Raw genomic sequence first — 17,652 nt, forward strand, 5'->3', positions numbered from 1 at the left:
ATGCTAGTAGAAACAAGCTATATTCAAGAGAAAAGTAAAGAAACTCATTTAGAGATGCGGAGTTATGAAATGCCACTGAATTTGGTAGGCATTTAAAATCAATCAGGTTAGATTAGCAGAAGGTTGTTCCTTGTTCTGCTAATCCTAAAGAAATAAAATGACCAGTCAGAAAAGCAAATACACTAAAAATACCTATCATCTGTTTTCAAATCATTATCTCTAAAGCAAACAAAGAGAAATATTTTTAGAAGTAACTAAATCTGACAAGCCCAGTAAGCATGCAAGAAAGGCCTACTAGCAGTGGGGAATTTCTAGACAACTAGTAGGGCTACAGTCCCTACTTGTCTTCTTCCTGTTCTGGTGGCTCACTGGAAGCATCCAAATCTGAAATTACCAGCACAAGCTGCTTTCCATAAACCAGCTGAAGAATTCCAAATACAATTATTATTCGTATGAACAGGAGCAAATGATTAACTGCCGAGTCAGCTGTTTTTTGGGGATGTTTGCTTTTCTGTGCACATGGATCAAAACAAGAACAGGAATTCTCTATTCTGAGGAATATTTAAACACTTTTCAAATTAATTGAAATGTTGATGTTGTGCAAGTCAAACTAAAAACCAACAGCAAATTTATCAACTGAGACAAATTCTACGCTTCTTACCTGCTTATGTTTTTAATTTGATGATGACTGATATCAGTGCAACTACTCTTACTTATGAGGTATAAATGCTGCCAGGACTCAAGCAGCTGTATTTAATCAGAGCAGAGGTATATTCCCCACCTACCAGAATAAGGAACGCAACCAACCATAAATCTGCAACCTAGAAGGCTATGCACGCAGGGGTTGACATACACTTCAGAAGCTCGCTCTCTGCATCACAGGAGTATTAGCAGGTCCTCTACTTCTCCAGGAATGATTGCTCCGGAAAATTATCAGACATTTAAAAACTAATTTAACACCTCATGTTTCCACTTCTTGACTTGAGTTAGCTCGGTTTTCCAGCTTTATCAGCACCCTGATACTTATTTTGGATTCAAGCTTCAGGATAGTATCAAAGACCTTACCAACATCCCCACAGAAATCTGTTGAATCCCTCAGAGGCCATGAGGAGGTTTGAAGAGAGGCAAGCAACCAGAGAACATTATGGCAGGAAGGAGGGAAAGCAGCAGGATGGGAAGCTCCTGTCATTTACTTTTGGTGGCTATGATGAACACCTGAACTAGACAACTATACTTTAAAGAGCATTCAACTACTGATTTTTTTCCCAATGAGCATTCAAAACTGCAAATTCCATCATTATATACTGAAAGGGCAGCAATGTCAGGGATATTAGTGAAAGAAACTATGGTTCCTTGGCGATATAGGGAACTGCTGTCAAAGATCATCATCAGAACATGATCTGAGCTGGCAAAGCTAGCAGCCAAACATCTCCACTTTGTGAACTACCCTCACTGCTTCCGAGCTGGCTGCAGGTTATTTTTGTTTCCGCATTCTGACTCCTAATGTGAATTTCCCCAGTGGGAACATACAACCTGAGCTCTGCCAGCTGTCTGTACCCAGATCAATCTACAGGAGTTCACAGCCAGGAATTATGTTTTGTTTCATGACCACACAAACCTAATGCTTTGGAAGAAAACAATCTTAAACCATTTGAAAATGGCAACTATTGCCACTTCTCTTACCAGAGACTTCTTGCCATAAATTTGACTATGATTCAGTATCTTAAGAGTTTTACTGAGCCTGAGAGAAAAACCTAACTGAAGCTGCAGGCTTTGATATAGCTTGCTGCAATGTGAAGGAAAATGTATTTTGCTTTTTAACGTTTTCCCAAGCAAAAGGTAGCTAAATGGTTCTAATCTATTATAGAAGCAATGAATGAACAAAGACTTCTATAAAGATTTATGCAAAGCCCCAACTGATTTAGACTGTTTACTTATTGTGGCTCTATATTTAACATTAATAAGCATTGCCTAAATTCTAAAGTAATTGCACATAAACATTTTTATTGTATTGTATGTACAGCTGCAGTATTGTTTAAAAATGCATTAAAATGCATATAATCAGTATTTCTACTTTTTTTTTTCTTTTTTTCCCTATTACTTTCCAGATCTCTGTGATTTATGGGGTTTGCCATTATTAGCCACTAACCAGTCACAAGATACCTACAAGAAAGCTCTAAAAATTCTGCTGTAGTTGGCTGGTAAAGTACAGAAAATGCTTTCTATTTGATTTTGTATTAAAAGGAAATTGGATAACACAAGACTAGAATGGTGATGCCAGCCAGAATGGTATTTCGAGACACAAAGCAGAAGACTGTCTTCAGAGAAAAGATGTAAACAAAAATGAGTGACTGAAATAACGTGGAGCACTTTAGACATGGACAAGAGGTACTAGGGATCAAAAATGAATTATTGTGCTCTAAAATGATCCAATAAAAATTGAACTGTAGTACGGTAATCAGAAAATGTATTGGAAAAAAGGTAGGTTATAAAAAGAAAAAGGAGCTTTCAAGTACTGTAGGTTATTAGCTACTATGGAGAAATCTGTATTCAGGAGATTATATTTGTAACAAACTATGCACAAAACCAAACACAGCTGAATTTGCTGTTCAATAGGAAGCAAACTATAAAAATTAAAAAGCTAGAATGGAGACAGAATCACAGGCTAGAATAAAAATAATCAATGCAACCATCAATAGGGATGTCGAGATGCACACTGCACTGACTGAACACACAGCCACGCAGGCTTGAGGAAGAATGACTCAATTATTTTTTTCCCCATGGGCAAAGACATAAAAGATAGTTGTAGACACACTGAGCACATCACAAAAGAGCATTTGGGCAGCTCCCTTGTTAGAAAGGAAGAACTGCAATGCTGAATGGCAAATAATTAACAGACATTTTGGAAGAAAAACATTTGGGCAGATTGTAGCTACTGTGCCCACCTTCACACTTGTGCACACTTCAGCACTTGTGGTGAGCACCAGCACTTGCTAGCCCACAGCCTCACACAAAACAGAACACAAAATGGCTCTTTATGAAGCAATGGAGAAGCACTGGAACAGTGTGTTCTTACCCATTTCTGAGCCGGGATTGGGAAGGGCTGAGGATTTCTTAAAAAGGCACAAAAATCTGAAGTAGTTTGATGCTGAACTGGGCCAGGTGAGAGGTGGGATGCAACGGCTTCCTCATGCACCACAGATCATCTCTCATATTGTCTTCCTATTAAAGTAGGCAGATTTCTCAGGACTGCAGCATCCCTTACACCACTGGCACTGAAGAGATACCAAAAGACAGCAGGGACTTGGCAGAACCTGAACTGTACCAAATGTATGAGCAAACATCCACCGTTGACAATCAAGGGTGGCATCTTCTCAAAACAGCAGCTTCTACCTCCTCTCTCACTACACCACAGCAGGATGGGATGGCTTTTTGTCTCATTCAGGCTGAAAAATGAAAAATCTCTAGTGCCAAGCTAAATACTGCACTGTTCATCAGGTCCCATTAACAATGCATGACTAGCAAGCAGCTCTGTTAAGTGATCTCAACATCAACAGCTCAAGCAGATCCAAATCCAGTATGATTCAAGCAAACTTCATCAGATACTTTCCAACTGTGCAACTGGAGGTAGGCTTATACCAAACTATGCAGAAAAACACAAATTCAAAGCATGCATTATGATTCTCCCACTTCAACAAACAGCAAAATACTTGTTCTGAAAGAGCATGACTGGACAAAACAAGAAAGTCTATTATCTCAAAAGCACTCTTTGGGGAAAAAATAATCAAATATGATGTTCACAAGCCAAAAGTGCCACTTGAAATTGCTGTTTGACAAAGCAATGAGAAGGGTATTCAAATCTAAAGAACACTTACCATGACTTTGGTACATACAAAGCGCATGTATGGATTAACATTTTACATTTTACTCAAAAATAACTGTAGGCAGAGAGAGAAAATCATACTGCAGTTTAAAAGCTACATTGAAAGATGTAACACCTTTTCAATAAAATGTGTTTTAATCCACTGACTAATTATGGAAAACCTGGGGTGTGTTTGTGGCACGAAGTTCCCTTTTTGCTTGCTGTCTTTCCCTAAGACAAAGGCATTGCAAGGCTTGACAACATAGGAGAGAGTCACTTAATACTGTTGCTGACAGCAAACAACCCACCAGTGCTAAACAACCTTGCAGCTAAGTGGAGTGACAAAATGCTGACGATCCTGTAGGCAAGCACATCATACCCCAAGAAAACTATCTTTAACATTAGGTTAATTAAATAAATGGCCTCATTCACTCCTACAGGAAATATACCTTCAACTCTTCCCTGGCCATTGTACTTGATTGATAGGAAATGTAACAATATTTTGGAATAGATAAGAATAAATCACCATGAAATATTCCAAGCTCATTTACAAATGTGAATTCATTTCAGTTTCAAAGCAAGTGACATGCTTGCTACATCGATGTAAACAAGCCCAAAGCAACATTTGGTAATGCTCATCACAATGACTAGATTCAAAAGCCAAAAGGAAATTAACAGTTCATCAATAACATTCAACTGTTCCACAAATATACCCCTAAGAAAAGACAACATTGGCTGCATCAAACTGTAGTTATACTCTGCAGCATTTATTAGCATAACCAATGCTAAAACTATATGGGATCTTCAGAGAAAGAAAAAAAAGGGAGAAAGTCTAGTAGCTGGAGTGAAGGCAATTCAAAATCATTGATATTCATGTGTTCACACTTGTGTAACATGCATATCATTTGAGGATAGGAGGACATTTAACAGATACACACATTTCTTTCTTAACTTGCCTGTAGTCAAAATACTGATGCTTCTCTTTTAGTTCCTGTGCACCATGCCGTCTTGATCACATTTCTAACACTGCCAGCAAAGATACAAAATCCCTCTAATGTAAAAAACTGATGAGGTGGGGAGGAAGGAGTGCTATGAACTGTAATAAATGCTATATACAGTTTGGAAGTACCCTTAACTTTATGTCCCTTGGGTTTCTTACACACTTTTGGTAGCTTTTAGCAAGGTTTCCAGCAACAGAGCTGAATAACCCTGACCTGATATCCTAAGACATCCTCACTTCAAGGCATTTCCTCCCACATATAAATCTTTCAGCAAATGTGGTTTCATGGAGTAAAGAAACCTCTAGATCACTGACTTTCCCCACCTCCTTTTCTGGATAACACCCAAGGCAAAGGAATATAGTTACTTTACAACATTTGGTGTCTGATGCCCAAAGGGCTGCTCCTCTGCACTGCCAATACATCTCATGGTGAGCAACTTAGGATCAGCTGCTGACATGTGCTGCTCAATTGAAAGTCAGCGTTGTGAAGCACTGTATAAATCTACATTGCAAATCATCTGGACTAGAAAGTTAAGATGAAGAAAGAACACTGGAAATAATTAGTCATCAGAATATGTGACTAATTAAAATACTAGCCAAAAATGTGTTAGGGAGAGGAAGAAGCCTGCAGGAATTATTCAGTGCTCCAAGACCTATATTCTAGAAGAGCTAATTATACACAATTTCTCTTATGTTCATGTAACAAAATAGAAAATCAGAGTGTAGAACTAGGTATGACTGAAGAAAACAAAATTAATATCTAAAAGACCTGTATAGGAAAGCAAGTTGAAATAAGCAGTATTCAAATCTGCATCATTCTGTACAAACTAACTGTAATTTCATATAGAACATCCCATTTCTATCCTACTTTCTATTGCAGAAATAAGAAACAGATATTTCATTTAGCTTTCGTTTTTAGAAGACTATGAAGCTTGCAACCACAGGAAGCAGACACTTTTTCCATGTTATGTGTTTCTTCTGGATGGTCTGACCCAAGCTATTTGCTACCATGAATACTTCCCATTTGTAAAATGAGGATATGCTAATATTTGTAACTCAATAATACAGATTTATGCTGATCATCATCTCACTCCTAAACTCAAGAGGAAATGAAATACTAACAAATTTGAAAATGGCAGATTAGACATTCTCATGTAATTTAATACACAATGAATTAAATGGGCAAAAATGGATTAAAAAAAAAAAAGGCTGAAGAGGAAGAATCAGTAATCTTTTGTCATCCATGGCAGGATGACAATAAATTCTTACAAGAACTCATACTATCAAGAAGAAATTATATTTAGGTTAAACCTTGCTAGACCCTAAAAGGATAATTTGTCAGTATTTTCCACTTTTCTACCAATCCTGTACTCATTTGCTAGATCCTTTCTTTTTATCTCACTTAGAGTATTACAGTTTGGAATGGATGAAAAGCATTTTGCCAGGGGAAGGAAAAAGCTCTGGATACCTTTGTATTTAAAGCCATACTGCCTGAGGGTATAAAGAGCTAAATGAGAGTAATTTGATCTTATTTATCTAGCAGCCTTATCTATAATCTTCTATGATCATAGTTCACAAGTTTTCCTGTTAGTCTTATTTCTCACCCATGATGTTCCACTGGCAGCTTTCAGAGGAACATCCCAAACTGAAAACCAGGTTCCAACCGTCAGGAACATTTTCATTTTTAGGACATGTAAGTAAGACTTTCTTATATTTCAAAATAAACTACACTAGTATTGAAGTGAAAATAAACCATTTATTCCAAAGGATATACATATAAAATATGACTGTAGGTTGTTTCTGTAAATCAGATTTCTGATCTTCCAGTACTTTTAAAATTTTTAACCAAAAGAGATGAGAAGTAAAAGATATTATAAGCTGCATAATAAATCAATATAAATAAAGCGTCAGAATAGACATGATGATTGTTTAGAATGAACTGTTCCCGGCAATGCACTAGTCGAGACGTCCTTGTGTTAAGCCATATCTACTATCCTTTCTGCATAACACAGGGGAAGAAAGCCAAGCAATTTTTTTTTGAGCTTTAATGCCAAGTTACTGATTTCTGGGTTAAAAATTAGACTTGACTGTTCTCCTCAAGCATCCCTGCCTCCCCTCTTTAGCTAGCCATGAAAGAAAACAAAACTGCAGGGCTAAAAATATTACACAAACTTGTGCAAATGCACAGATACTTTTTAGTATGCTGTAAGCAAAGGTCATTTGTATTATGGAATATAAAAAATACTTCTGCTATATTCCAGATACTGTTTCATTATCTTTAATGTAAAATATTAAATACTGTTTGATATTTGCCTTTAAATTAGTGTATATTTTACTTAAAAGAGAGATACAAGAAAGGAAATGTTTTAACACTGTGTATTGATTTTAATATACCATATGAAAACTGTAAAGATAAAAATAGCAGATATGCAGATGCACTGCTCCTGTCAGAAGCTTTTTAAGGCAGAATTTTCCCCACAATGAGGACAAACAACAACTCTTCATTAGCCTCAATTCCCATATATGAGCAATTTCATAAATGGCTTAAATACTAAGGGCTCTAATGCAAAACCTTCATGATATTACAACTGAGGTGATGTTACAGTGCTTACAGAAGCACCTCACACTTACCCAAAGCAACTGAGATAACTTAGATACTCCCTGTGAGACAGTAACATCTCCAAAGGAACCACTCTGAGATCAACAAAAGCATCTTATGCTATTAATAACTCCAACAGAGCACTTACAGTGTCCATGTACACTCCAGCGCTCCTCAAAAGGCATTGCTATATTACTGCAGAGATTCATGAGCTTCTTCCAACACTGAGGCTTCTCTGAAGCAACCAACATAAATGCCACCTAAACACTACAAGGAAAAAAAACAACAAAACCCACAACAGTAGGAAAAATAAACAAACAAAAACCTCACAAAAATAAAAAAGCCCAACAAATAAACAAACAAAACCTCACAAAACCAAACAAAAAACCCCAACAAACAAAGAAAAAACCTTTTTTTTTTTTTTTAAAGGGAAGATTAGTGGCCCTTTTGCGTCAAACATCTGAGCGTATCATATATCAAATATCTGACAAGCTACAGTAAACCCAAGAAGTTGAAGGAATGTCTTTGTATTTTAAGTGATGAGTTTGCTTTAATCTACTAAGTGACTAAAACCACCCCACAGGAATGTACAAACACGAATTCAATCCATGCTGCAATAAAAAGGCAAAATAAAGCACAATAGGAATGTAGAGCAAAATATTAAATGGCGCATACAGAATGGGATTAAGACTGTTTTTTACCTTTATACACCCAAGACTACCAAGATATTTGACCTAACTGCTCCACTTGCAAATTTGTAACTCAATTTCTTAATTGCACTATTGTAAATAGAGAATAACAGAATGGGAGCTAATGGAAATACTTCAGATACAGCCATTGTTATTACAAACACAATCCCACACTGAGAGTCAGTTACATGCATACTTCTCAGAGTACGTATTGTCATTATAATGTAGCTGTCAGTAATAATTTCGTGGAGAAATGAGAAAGCCAGAGCTCAGCTTAATGCCTGGCTTGTTTACAAAATATCAGTAAACAATAGCAACATTAATCCCAATACGCTCACTTTCTTACATTAAACACAAGACACTTACGAAGAGCCAAATTCAAGTCTAATTTAAACAGGTGTGAATCACAGTAGGTCTATTGACACACACTATAAATTAAATGAGAACCTCATCCTCAGCTAAATCCTCCCCATGTTTGAATAACTACAGCATTCACAAGGCTGTGTTTCTCACACAGTGCCGGCAATTGAAGTATTCCTTTTATTAATTAAACATCTTTATCCCTTTTACAGATGATGTTCAGATACTGAATCTGAAGTGCAAAGTGCTGAGGTTACTTGCCCAAAAGGCACCCATCTGTCCAGCAATCAAAGTGAAAAAATCCCAGAGATTCAGGGAAAGCCAAAAGCTCTGTTAAATGGACCACTGCTTCCAGAGCATAAAGCAAATACATAGGTATGCTACACAGTATTAATCTTACACGTGTCTATGACATTAAAATCAGCTTTGATCTGTAACCCACTGTTTTTTCTAATACGCTATTTATTAATATACAGCTAATATTATTATTTGTAGTCTGCTGTCTAAAATTACTGATTTTATTAAAATTATTTTTCCAAATAGAATCTGGTTCTGTTTGCTGATGTTAAGAAAGAAGTTTCACAATCTTTCTGTGGGAAAAAAGAAACAACTACATTTTTTCTACCTGGGTCCCCTCCCCACCTTTGCTGCTTTGTTTTTTAAAGACAAAAATACGTTATTAAAAAAAGTCCCCATGCCAGATCTCAGGCACTCTAAAGCTGTATTCCATGACCATAGTGGTATTTCAGACTGTACTAACACCTTAACCTCTTGATACAACTCTCAAAGAAACTGCTGTGAACTACAGCCAATGCCGTTTTCATGAAATAATTTAGCTAAAGGAACTGAGCACAAGAGAGCTTCAAGACTGAGTGTGCATTTCACAGTTCACTCCTCCAGCACTGGGAGCCCAGTACTCTGCTACTGGTTCTCACTACTTAGTAGGGAAAAAGTAACTAATTGCCTAAGAACATCTAAGCACATGTCGGGAGTAAGGTAAACAAGCCAGCCCTCAAAGTACTTCAAAACAATCTGACAGCTCAAAACAGGTTAAAAATAGTGCTATTGTAGAAATGGCTCAAGTAGCACATTAGCTTTCAGGTGAGATGTTGCAGGTAAAAGGAGTGGTGGTTGTGCAAACAAGTCAAACTTGGTTCAAAAATGAATGTACTTGGGGTAAAATTAACCATTACACAGGCATCACGCAAAGCAAAACATAAGAAATGCACATAGGATCAGCATCAACAATTTAATGGGGAAGAATCCAATGGGCTGCAGTCCTTTTAGTACACTAGCTAGTGTGGGATGCAGATCCATGCGGTAGTTTGAGATACATGTCTGAAAACTGCCGTTTTGGTAGATGAGGTATGTACCCTCTCCTGGCGCATGGCTTTACTACTGAAAAATATGGAAATAAATAAATAAATTTGCCAGCTCAGTAATATGGCAGACTAAACTCAATGTTCTGATATGCTGCAATACCAAGATACCATTGTTTCAGTGAAGTGAGGGCAGATACAGTCTCCTTCAATGGAATAAAGTAACTGGTTTTGATATTGTTATTCTGCAGTGTTTCTGTCTGAAATTTACATTCACATACTGTAGAGTAACACTCTTCATGTTTAAATAGAGCTATTTATACTATATCAGAGATAAGCAATGATCCCCAAGAAACTGGTCATTCATTACTTGCAGTTAATATATATTTTGCTTAGCCTCAGGCAAAGCCAAAGGCAGTCTGTGTGCTAATAGGCTATTATTAGTTGCCATTAACATTGACAACACTAATTTAAATGGGAATGTTGGTGTTTCATACAATCTGTTCAACGCTGCCAAAACAACCTGCCAAATGTTTAAACAGTGATTATGACAGAGTTGGTGTGTCTATGAAGGAAAATAAACCTCGAATAAATTCTCAAACTGGGCTACTCAGAATACCTAATGAAGCATATATCCTGTGTCAGGGAACTTCCTGATAGAGCTTTGCATGAATATGAGAAATTTAAGGAACATCTAAATAGAATCTGTAGAAGTATATTTGCTTCAGATCAATGTAATGCAAAAAAATGTCCTGAAAGCAGGTCTGCCACGGTCCACACACAGCTGTCCTAATGTCACTATGAAAAAAGCTACTCTGCATTGCAGCAGAATACAGGAAAAAGGGAATGCTTATAGAGGGGGAAAAAAAAAACCAAACCCAACCAAACCAAAACCAAACCCCAACAACAAAAAACATCTGCCTTATACAAGATACAGACAATAATAGCAATTAGTGTTCTCAAACAATTCAACAACTATTATTTTCCTAATTAATTTAACAGCTGTGTTCACATGCCCTCTGAAAGCCAGAGTTCTTAAATACCTATTTTTACAACAATCAGACACTATCACGGAAACTAGCATTTCATGAACTTCCTGCAAATGATCTTCTGTGCTTTTCACACAACAGAAGTTACTGGCTGGCACAAAGTATACTTCCATGGCAGGAACTGACAAGGACAAACGTGACACTTGTGGTTCTCTGAAAAAGCCACTGGCACAAATGACTGCATAGAAACAGAAAGATGGGCCATCTATTAGTTCATTTAAGTAGAGATTTATGGACTTCTGTACTCAAAAGGGTGCTTTGTTACCGAGTGCCTATCCAGATGGAAAACACACTGATCTCTGGATAAGGAATCTTGACTATGAATTTACTGTGAAGTACTAGATAATAGACATGAATACTGCTTGAACCATCATTGTCTTCAAATTTATCCACATTAACTTTCAAGACAGTAATTATTCTAATGACTCAACACCACAGGAAGCACTGATACCTGCTCTGTCAACCCTGCCCGGAGACAACTAAAGAGCTCAAATGAGCCTGTGCTCTCAGTTTCTTTCTCTTCCAGCTCAGTCTTGACCTCACTTTTGCCTCCCAACTGTTAGGTAAAATATGTATTCAAGTACCTAAAGCATGAATCCCTGATTTAAAAAGATATAAAGCTTACAAGGAACCCCGTATTAAAGCCTCATACAAAAGGACTATTCTGTTCTATTCTAGGCCATGTAGGAAATAAGTTTAATTAAAATAACTCTGAGACAAACATTTAAGAAGAAATCATTTAATTCTTTGCTGGTGAAGCACAATGATCATGTGCCCCTACCTCAACAACACTTAACCTGTGGCTCCCTGCCACATCCACGTGGAATAATAAAGGTAACAAAAGCATTTCCTTTACTACCTGCAATAATTTCCCTCAATAGCATGACTTTACTGTAACTTGCATGGCTAGCAAAACATTACAAACACCCAGCTGCACCACTGCATTACAGACTGAAACACATAACTTGGTTATATGCTTAATCAACTTTCAATACATTGGCTTCCTAGCACCTTAAAATGTAAGTGACCCCATGGTATTTCATAGCATGAAGGGTACAAGTATGCATATTCCTTTCTCAGGAAGCATCCACTTTAAACCATTTTCATAGTTAAGGACAACCAGTTCCAGGCAGACTGGATTCAATTCCTTCAGTCACTGTCTAAAACCAAATGTCTTAGGGAAAAACAAACCTAAAAAAACCCAACAAAACACCCCAAACAAAAGACCCCTATGCAACAACACTTCACAGGGGATGGATCCCCCACAGAACATGGCAGAAGCAGGAAGCTAGAAGGCAGTCATCCACTGGCTGTCCTGCAAGTGGGTGGCATCTGAAAATTAACAGATTCTAGGAAAATAATGCATTGTAACAGTGCAGAGTGCTTAGCCCGCAAAGGAGTATTTAATAATTTAAAATGAGCTGTGCCATAAACCCCTTTTTTTTTTTTACACTCATTCAGATAATCTAATGTCTTTGAGCATACATTGGACATTATCATTAGTATTGAAAACAAGCAGATGAAATTATAACTAAATTACCAGCCTCGTATTTGACAGATTCGTAACACATAACTATAGAAATGACATTCATGACAGAACTGACTTTCATCTTATGATTACTAATTTGTATCACTGTCAACACCAGAGTGTCAATCTGCCACTTTCACTGGTTCCCCTATCTCTTATCCATTTAAAAATATGTATTTAATTACGTTGAGACCTGACATATAGACCTGCTGTAACATGTAGCTATTAAACACAGAAATTAAAATACGCAGTAAGCACATTGATCTTAAGTATGATAAATTTGTTTACTTACTATATTCTTTCAGGAAACATTTAGAGCACATTTTCATTAATTTTGATACAGGGATAGAAAAAATATTAATTCCCCCATGTTAACTATATACACATTTCTCCCTTTGGTGACACAATAAACCACAAGAGAAACAAATAAGTAAAAGCATCCTGAGATTTTTTTTTTCTTTTAAAAGCAAAATAATAACCCAATCCCCCTGCAAAACGTAGCCCCAAAACCCATCCTCCATATACGGAGAAATACGGAACTGAGATGATGAAGAACTGTTCACTCTGTTCTGCTGATAAGGGCATGTCTTCAGGTATAGCCTGAAATTAGAGGTAAAAAGAGCATCTAGGATTCCAGGTTGTCTTTCTGAAGTCACCTGACTGCAGAGTCTTAAAGCTATGCCCAAAAGCCAGCACATGCAGGATCAGTTCTACACAAAACATGACAAACGTAGCACGTACTGATTTATTTTAGAACCTAATTCATAGGCCACTAAGCTCAAATGATAAATGTCCTATGGCATAAAAATAGAGAATGTAGGACAGTAAATAGTCTCTAGAAGAATGACGTTTTAACAAAAGCATTGTTTCTTTTTTTTTTTTTACTTACTTTCCATCTACACTGTAATTGCAACACACATACAAAACAACCCTTTCACCTAAAAAGGCCTAAAAAGGAATGGGGGAAAGAAAGAAAACAGAACAAAATAAAGCAAAAAGGAAAATAAAAATTAAGTAGAAGAAAGTTTCAAATAAATTACTACTTCTATTCAATACATTAGATGCATTTCTTTATTACCATTCTCCCCATCAGACTTCCTTTCATGGTCAGTGTCAGTGAGGGACAATGCTGAGTTTGCCCGGCTTGACAAACAGGAGCTGTGTTCTGATTTCATCCCCCTCATCCACATCCTCAGGGCATGTTCCGGGGATGCACCACCTTCTGTTTCAGTATCCACATCTGAGCCCGCCTCTAGTGGGTAACTGTGCTCAGCTACACCATGTATATCTGTTTGATAGCCAGAGCACAGAATATGGGGAGTCTCACAGAATTCCATGTCTGGAAAAAACAAAAGTTCAGAAGAAAGTTTAGAAGCGAAAAGCAGTATACCTTTGGTTTTCTTTTGGAGAATCACTTTTGAGAACTAACATGGTTAATACTATTATAAGACTTTCTTTTGTCAACAACTCACTGTGCTATCTAATCTAACCTAATACAACTAGAAGTGTGACTCAAAAATCTATAATATTGCACTGAAATTGTGTCTTTTTGTCTGATAGAAATATTATATTATAGCTCAAATATGTGTACACACCCACATGCTGATAGTAGTACATCAATTTACAACTGAAGTGAGGACTTACAAATACAGACACTTTCTTGGTTTTTGCCAGAAAGGCAACAGCAGTGAAATTAATCTCAATAATGCACAGCAAATTTGCAAACAGAGAATTAACAAAACAACATTTGAAATATTTGAAGACAACGGAAGGAACTTACCATTGATTTGTTCTTTGAGAGTGCTGTCCTTGCATATTCACAGCAGTGGGTTTTGGCTCTCCAGTGCTGGTGACCTACAGGATCTTCCTAGAAGAGCAGTGACTAGTAGGACTGTACAAGTGCCATCTGATGACACCAAGTGATCAGAGATTTTAAAGAGTTGTACAGTGCTCCATACTTCAGTTATTCTTACTAAACACCGCAACTGTAGGACAGTAGAGTTCCAATAACAAACAGAATATGGACAGAACCCATCATGTGAATATGCAGAGGAAACATTCTCGAAGAACTACAGGTAAGTAACACACATTATCAAATTATAACTTCCCTTTGAGGTAGCCTCTGCATATTCTCACTTGTGAGAATCCAATTACAAATGCAACTCCCAGGGAGTAAGACAAGGAGTTCTACTAATTAAATAAGGATTAGAGAACTACACTCCCTAATTGAATGCAGACCTGGGATGCCATCTTGAGAGACTAAATACAATATCAAACATGCATACAGTATTCTTTCAATTTCTAGAAGAGAAACATTGGAGACAAGAGTTCATTGATAGAGACTGAGGACAAACACTCTCTTCTACTGTCATCCTAACTAAAGCCTTAATTTGCCAAACTAATCCACTTACCAGCCAGTGAGAGGAACGGTTCTTATCTTAAGCACACTCCCCCAAATAACAAAAAGCCCTGGTATTTTCTTGAAGGTATCAACCAAAATCTACAAAAGAAATGCTAAGCCAGAATATGCTGAGGTGGCTCAATTTTGAAGTCATCTATCTCCCTGTATTTTTCCATCAAAACATTCCTTAACGTCTCAGTTGTAGTGACAGCCCACAGAGGCTGGTTTTATGCTCAGGAAATGGCAACCTGTTTTCTAGAGGGCAGGGGGAAAAGGTTGGTAACAAACAGAAAGAAGTGGCCATGGCCACACCTCCCAGTGCAAGAGTCCTGGAAGGTGACCCTGTCTCCCTGGTGTTGTCACAGCATTGGCTGGCCTGTTCCAGCAGCAGTGGACTTCAGAGCTCCTTTTGGAGCTGCAAGATGAATCTGGGGCCTCCACAGTGTTCCATCACCTCTCAATCTCTTCCCCTTGTCCAAAGGACTTGCTCTCAGCCCTACACTTGAGAAGCTGCAACATAGGCTACCTTCACTAGCTATCTTCTCCAAGACTGCAAATGCCTCAAGGCTGACTGTGAGTCTTGATGGAGACAGCTAGAGAAAATAGTCAAGATGCCTGGAAGCAGCACAGCTTTTGCAGTAGAGGGAATATTTGGCATTTAATCTTTATCTACCATTGTAATGCAGTGGGGCCTGTTCACCACTGGCACTTGGCTGATGGGTAGAATGAAGGAGGAAAAGTAGTTTAAGGCAGTGCCTGTGGACACAAATGTAAGACGAAACTGGATGCTACTGGTTCTCAATCCTATGCAGATGCTTGCAAGAGAGACTGTAAGACCTGTAAGACTGTGAGAAAGCTGTAAGACCTTCTGGGAAAAACTCTCCTTCCCCTATAGCTAATAAATGGACAACACAGTCTGTAGAGAAGTCCTGTTTTTCTGAGATTTTCAAAGCTCATGGGACATAAGAGACACAGAAACAATCTCACAGAAAGCTAAGATGTAATTAAAAACACTGTTGCTCATAAAATGCCCTATTTTAAAGTATCATTTTCATTATTTATTATATACACAACAAACAGGCTCCACTTGGTTTAACAGACAGCACGGACCAAATCTTTGTATGACATGAAGCGTGTAGCTATTGATGTTGAACACTGAAACATCACAGCTGCATTACCCCTAATTTTCACTCTCTTTTTGAAAGTACTAAATGAATAAAACCATCTTTATACAAATATAGTTCCAAGTGGTGCACATAAACCAAATGCAAAAAGGACTTGTACACAAACCAGGAATTAAAAAGCCAGCAGCAGTCCCAGATTACTAATGCAGAGCTTAGTATCAATGAAATACAGACTGAATCATGTAAGATGGCTTATTTTACTCCACCCTGAAAGGACTACACTGTTCATTTAAATTGAGGTTGTGGATGTCACTATTTCACCAAACATTTTTCACTAACAAAGCCATAAGTCAATGCTTTCTTATGAAACAGCCAATGTAAAGTTCTGTTTAACTGAGCTGAGCTACTATATAAAGATAACAGGAGCTTCACTCCACATTCTGCACCTCTGCTCTGAAAGAGATGGTATTGCTGGTATTGCTTGCTCACAGCCATCAATGAGCAGGCTTGTCACATGCAGGGGTACCATCCATGCTGTCCACTCCATCAAAAATTTATGACGGTTAACACATGCTTTAGCAGAAGACATAAAAAGAGGAATAAATCTGTATTGCCATTTAAAGAAGTATATTATCAAAGAAAATTAAGATTCAGCTGCTAAAACCATATAAAATTCAAGGGAAGTAAATTAGGCTCATACATTTGGACAGTTGTGTTTAAAGACACTAGCAGGTCTTTAGTGCTTCTCATAAGTGCTAATGAGAAGGTAGTTCCAAAGGAGGGTAAGTCTATTGATGTACATCAAGACCAATTTATACTGAAAAACACATTTTTTCCTCAAGAAATAAGAAAGCCAACAGGATTAATTATCAGCCTTTATACTGGTCTCTATTTTGACTGAGGGTCACACTGCAGAAATAACCTCCAGTGAACTTGTCTTGTAATTTTTTTTTAAATTTTAAATTATCTCAAAACTCAGTATTATCCTATATTTTTTAACTTAGGTTTATGTGAAGTACAACAGCAACCCAGGGTTCTTAGAGTAGATCTGTCAACTACATTGCACCTTGTGATCTCAAGAAGCATATTCTGAACCTCCCCCCTTCAAAACAGATTTCTACCTATTTTCACCAGCTGAGGAGCTTCTCCATAATTACAAATCTCTGAACTTCATGAACCATGTCAGCTGCTCACAGGGCCCCAGGGAGCGAGGATGCAGGCACTTCTCCACATGGATGTCCACTCCAGGCAGATGTCTACCCCTAGCAGCCTGCAGCCCACATTCTCCCTATTTGCAATTGCATATGCCAAGGGGAAAGTAGATCCCAGTAAATCTCACAAATGCTAATTAGATTACACATGTTTAAGAAGCACAGAATTTACCCTTCAGTCGATATGTTAATTCAAAATGTAGCAACTAACTTATTCAGTATTAGTATTTTTTCTGGTGGAGCAAAATAAAGACTTTTTAATACTATAACTCATATTCAATTGAAGTGTAATGCAATATATTGCCTTAATAGTCTACTTCTTAAGTATACAAGCCTTTGCATTATTTTAACTCCTATGGGATGCATTTTCTGGAAAGCACTTAGAATTCCAGAAGTGGCTGCTTTTAGTCTGCATATCTAACCTTATTACCTATAATACTACATCTCTCCACAAGGAGATAAAGTTCAAGTGGGTTTAAGGACAGAGTTAGTCTTACCAAAAAGACATAG

At 37.4% G+C, this 17,652-nt stretch overlaps 1 protein-coding gene across 5 annotated transcripts in view; it reads right to left on the minus strand.

Moving 5' to 3' along the window:
• TENM1 (teneurin transmembrane protein 1) overlaps positions 1 to 17,652 on the minus strand; it is a 363,157-nt gene that overhangs the window by 200,714 nt on the left and 144,791 nt on the right. For 4 of the 5 annotated variants that reach the window (XM_061358101.1, XM_061358102.1, XM_061358103.1 and 1 more), the window contains one exon: positions 13,485 to 13,745. The exons of the other annotated variant lie outside the window; for it this stretch is intronic. In XM_061358101.1, coding sequence (XP_061214085.1) covers positions 13,485 to 13,745 — 261 coding nt within the window. The remainder of the gene's footprint in view (positions 1 to 13,484; positions 13,746 to 17,652) is intronic. 5 annotated transcript variants of the gene reach the window in all.

The sequence above is a fragment of the Neopsephotus bourkii genome, unplaced genomic scaffold (assembly GCF_033783945.1).
Source record: "Neopsephotus bourkii isolate Nb327-2 ecotype Australia unplaced genomic scaffold, CSIRO-AGI_Nbou_v1 NB_936, whole genome shotgun sequence".
In the NCBI taxonomy this organism is placed as follows: domain Eukaryota; kingdom Metazoa; phylum Chordata; class Aves; order Psittaciformes; family Psittacidae; genus Neopsephotus; species Neopsephotus bourkii.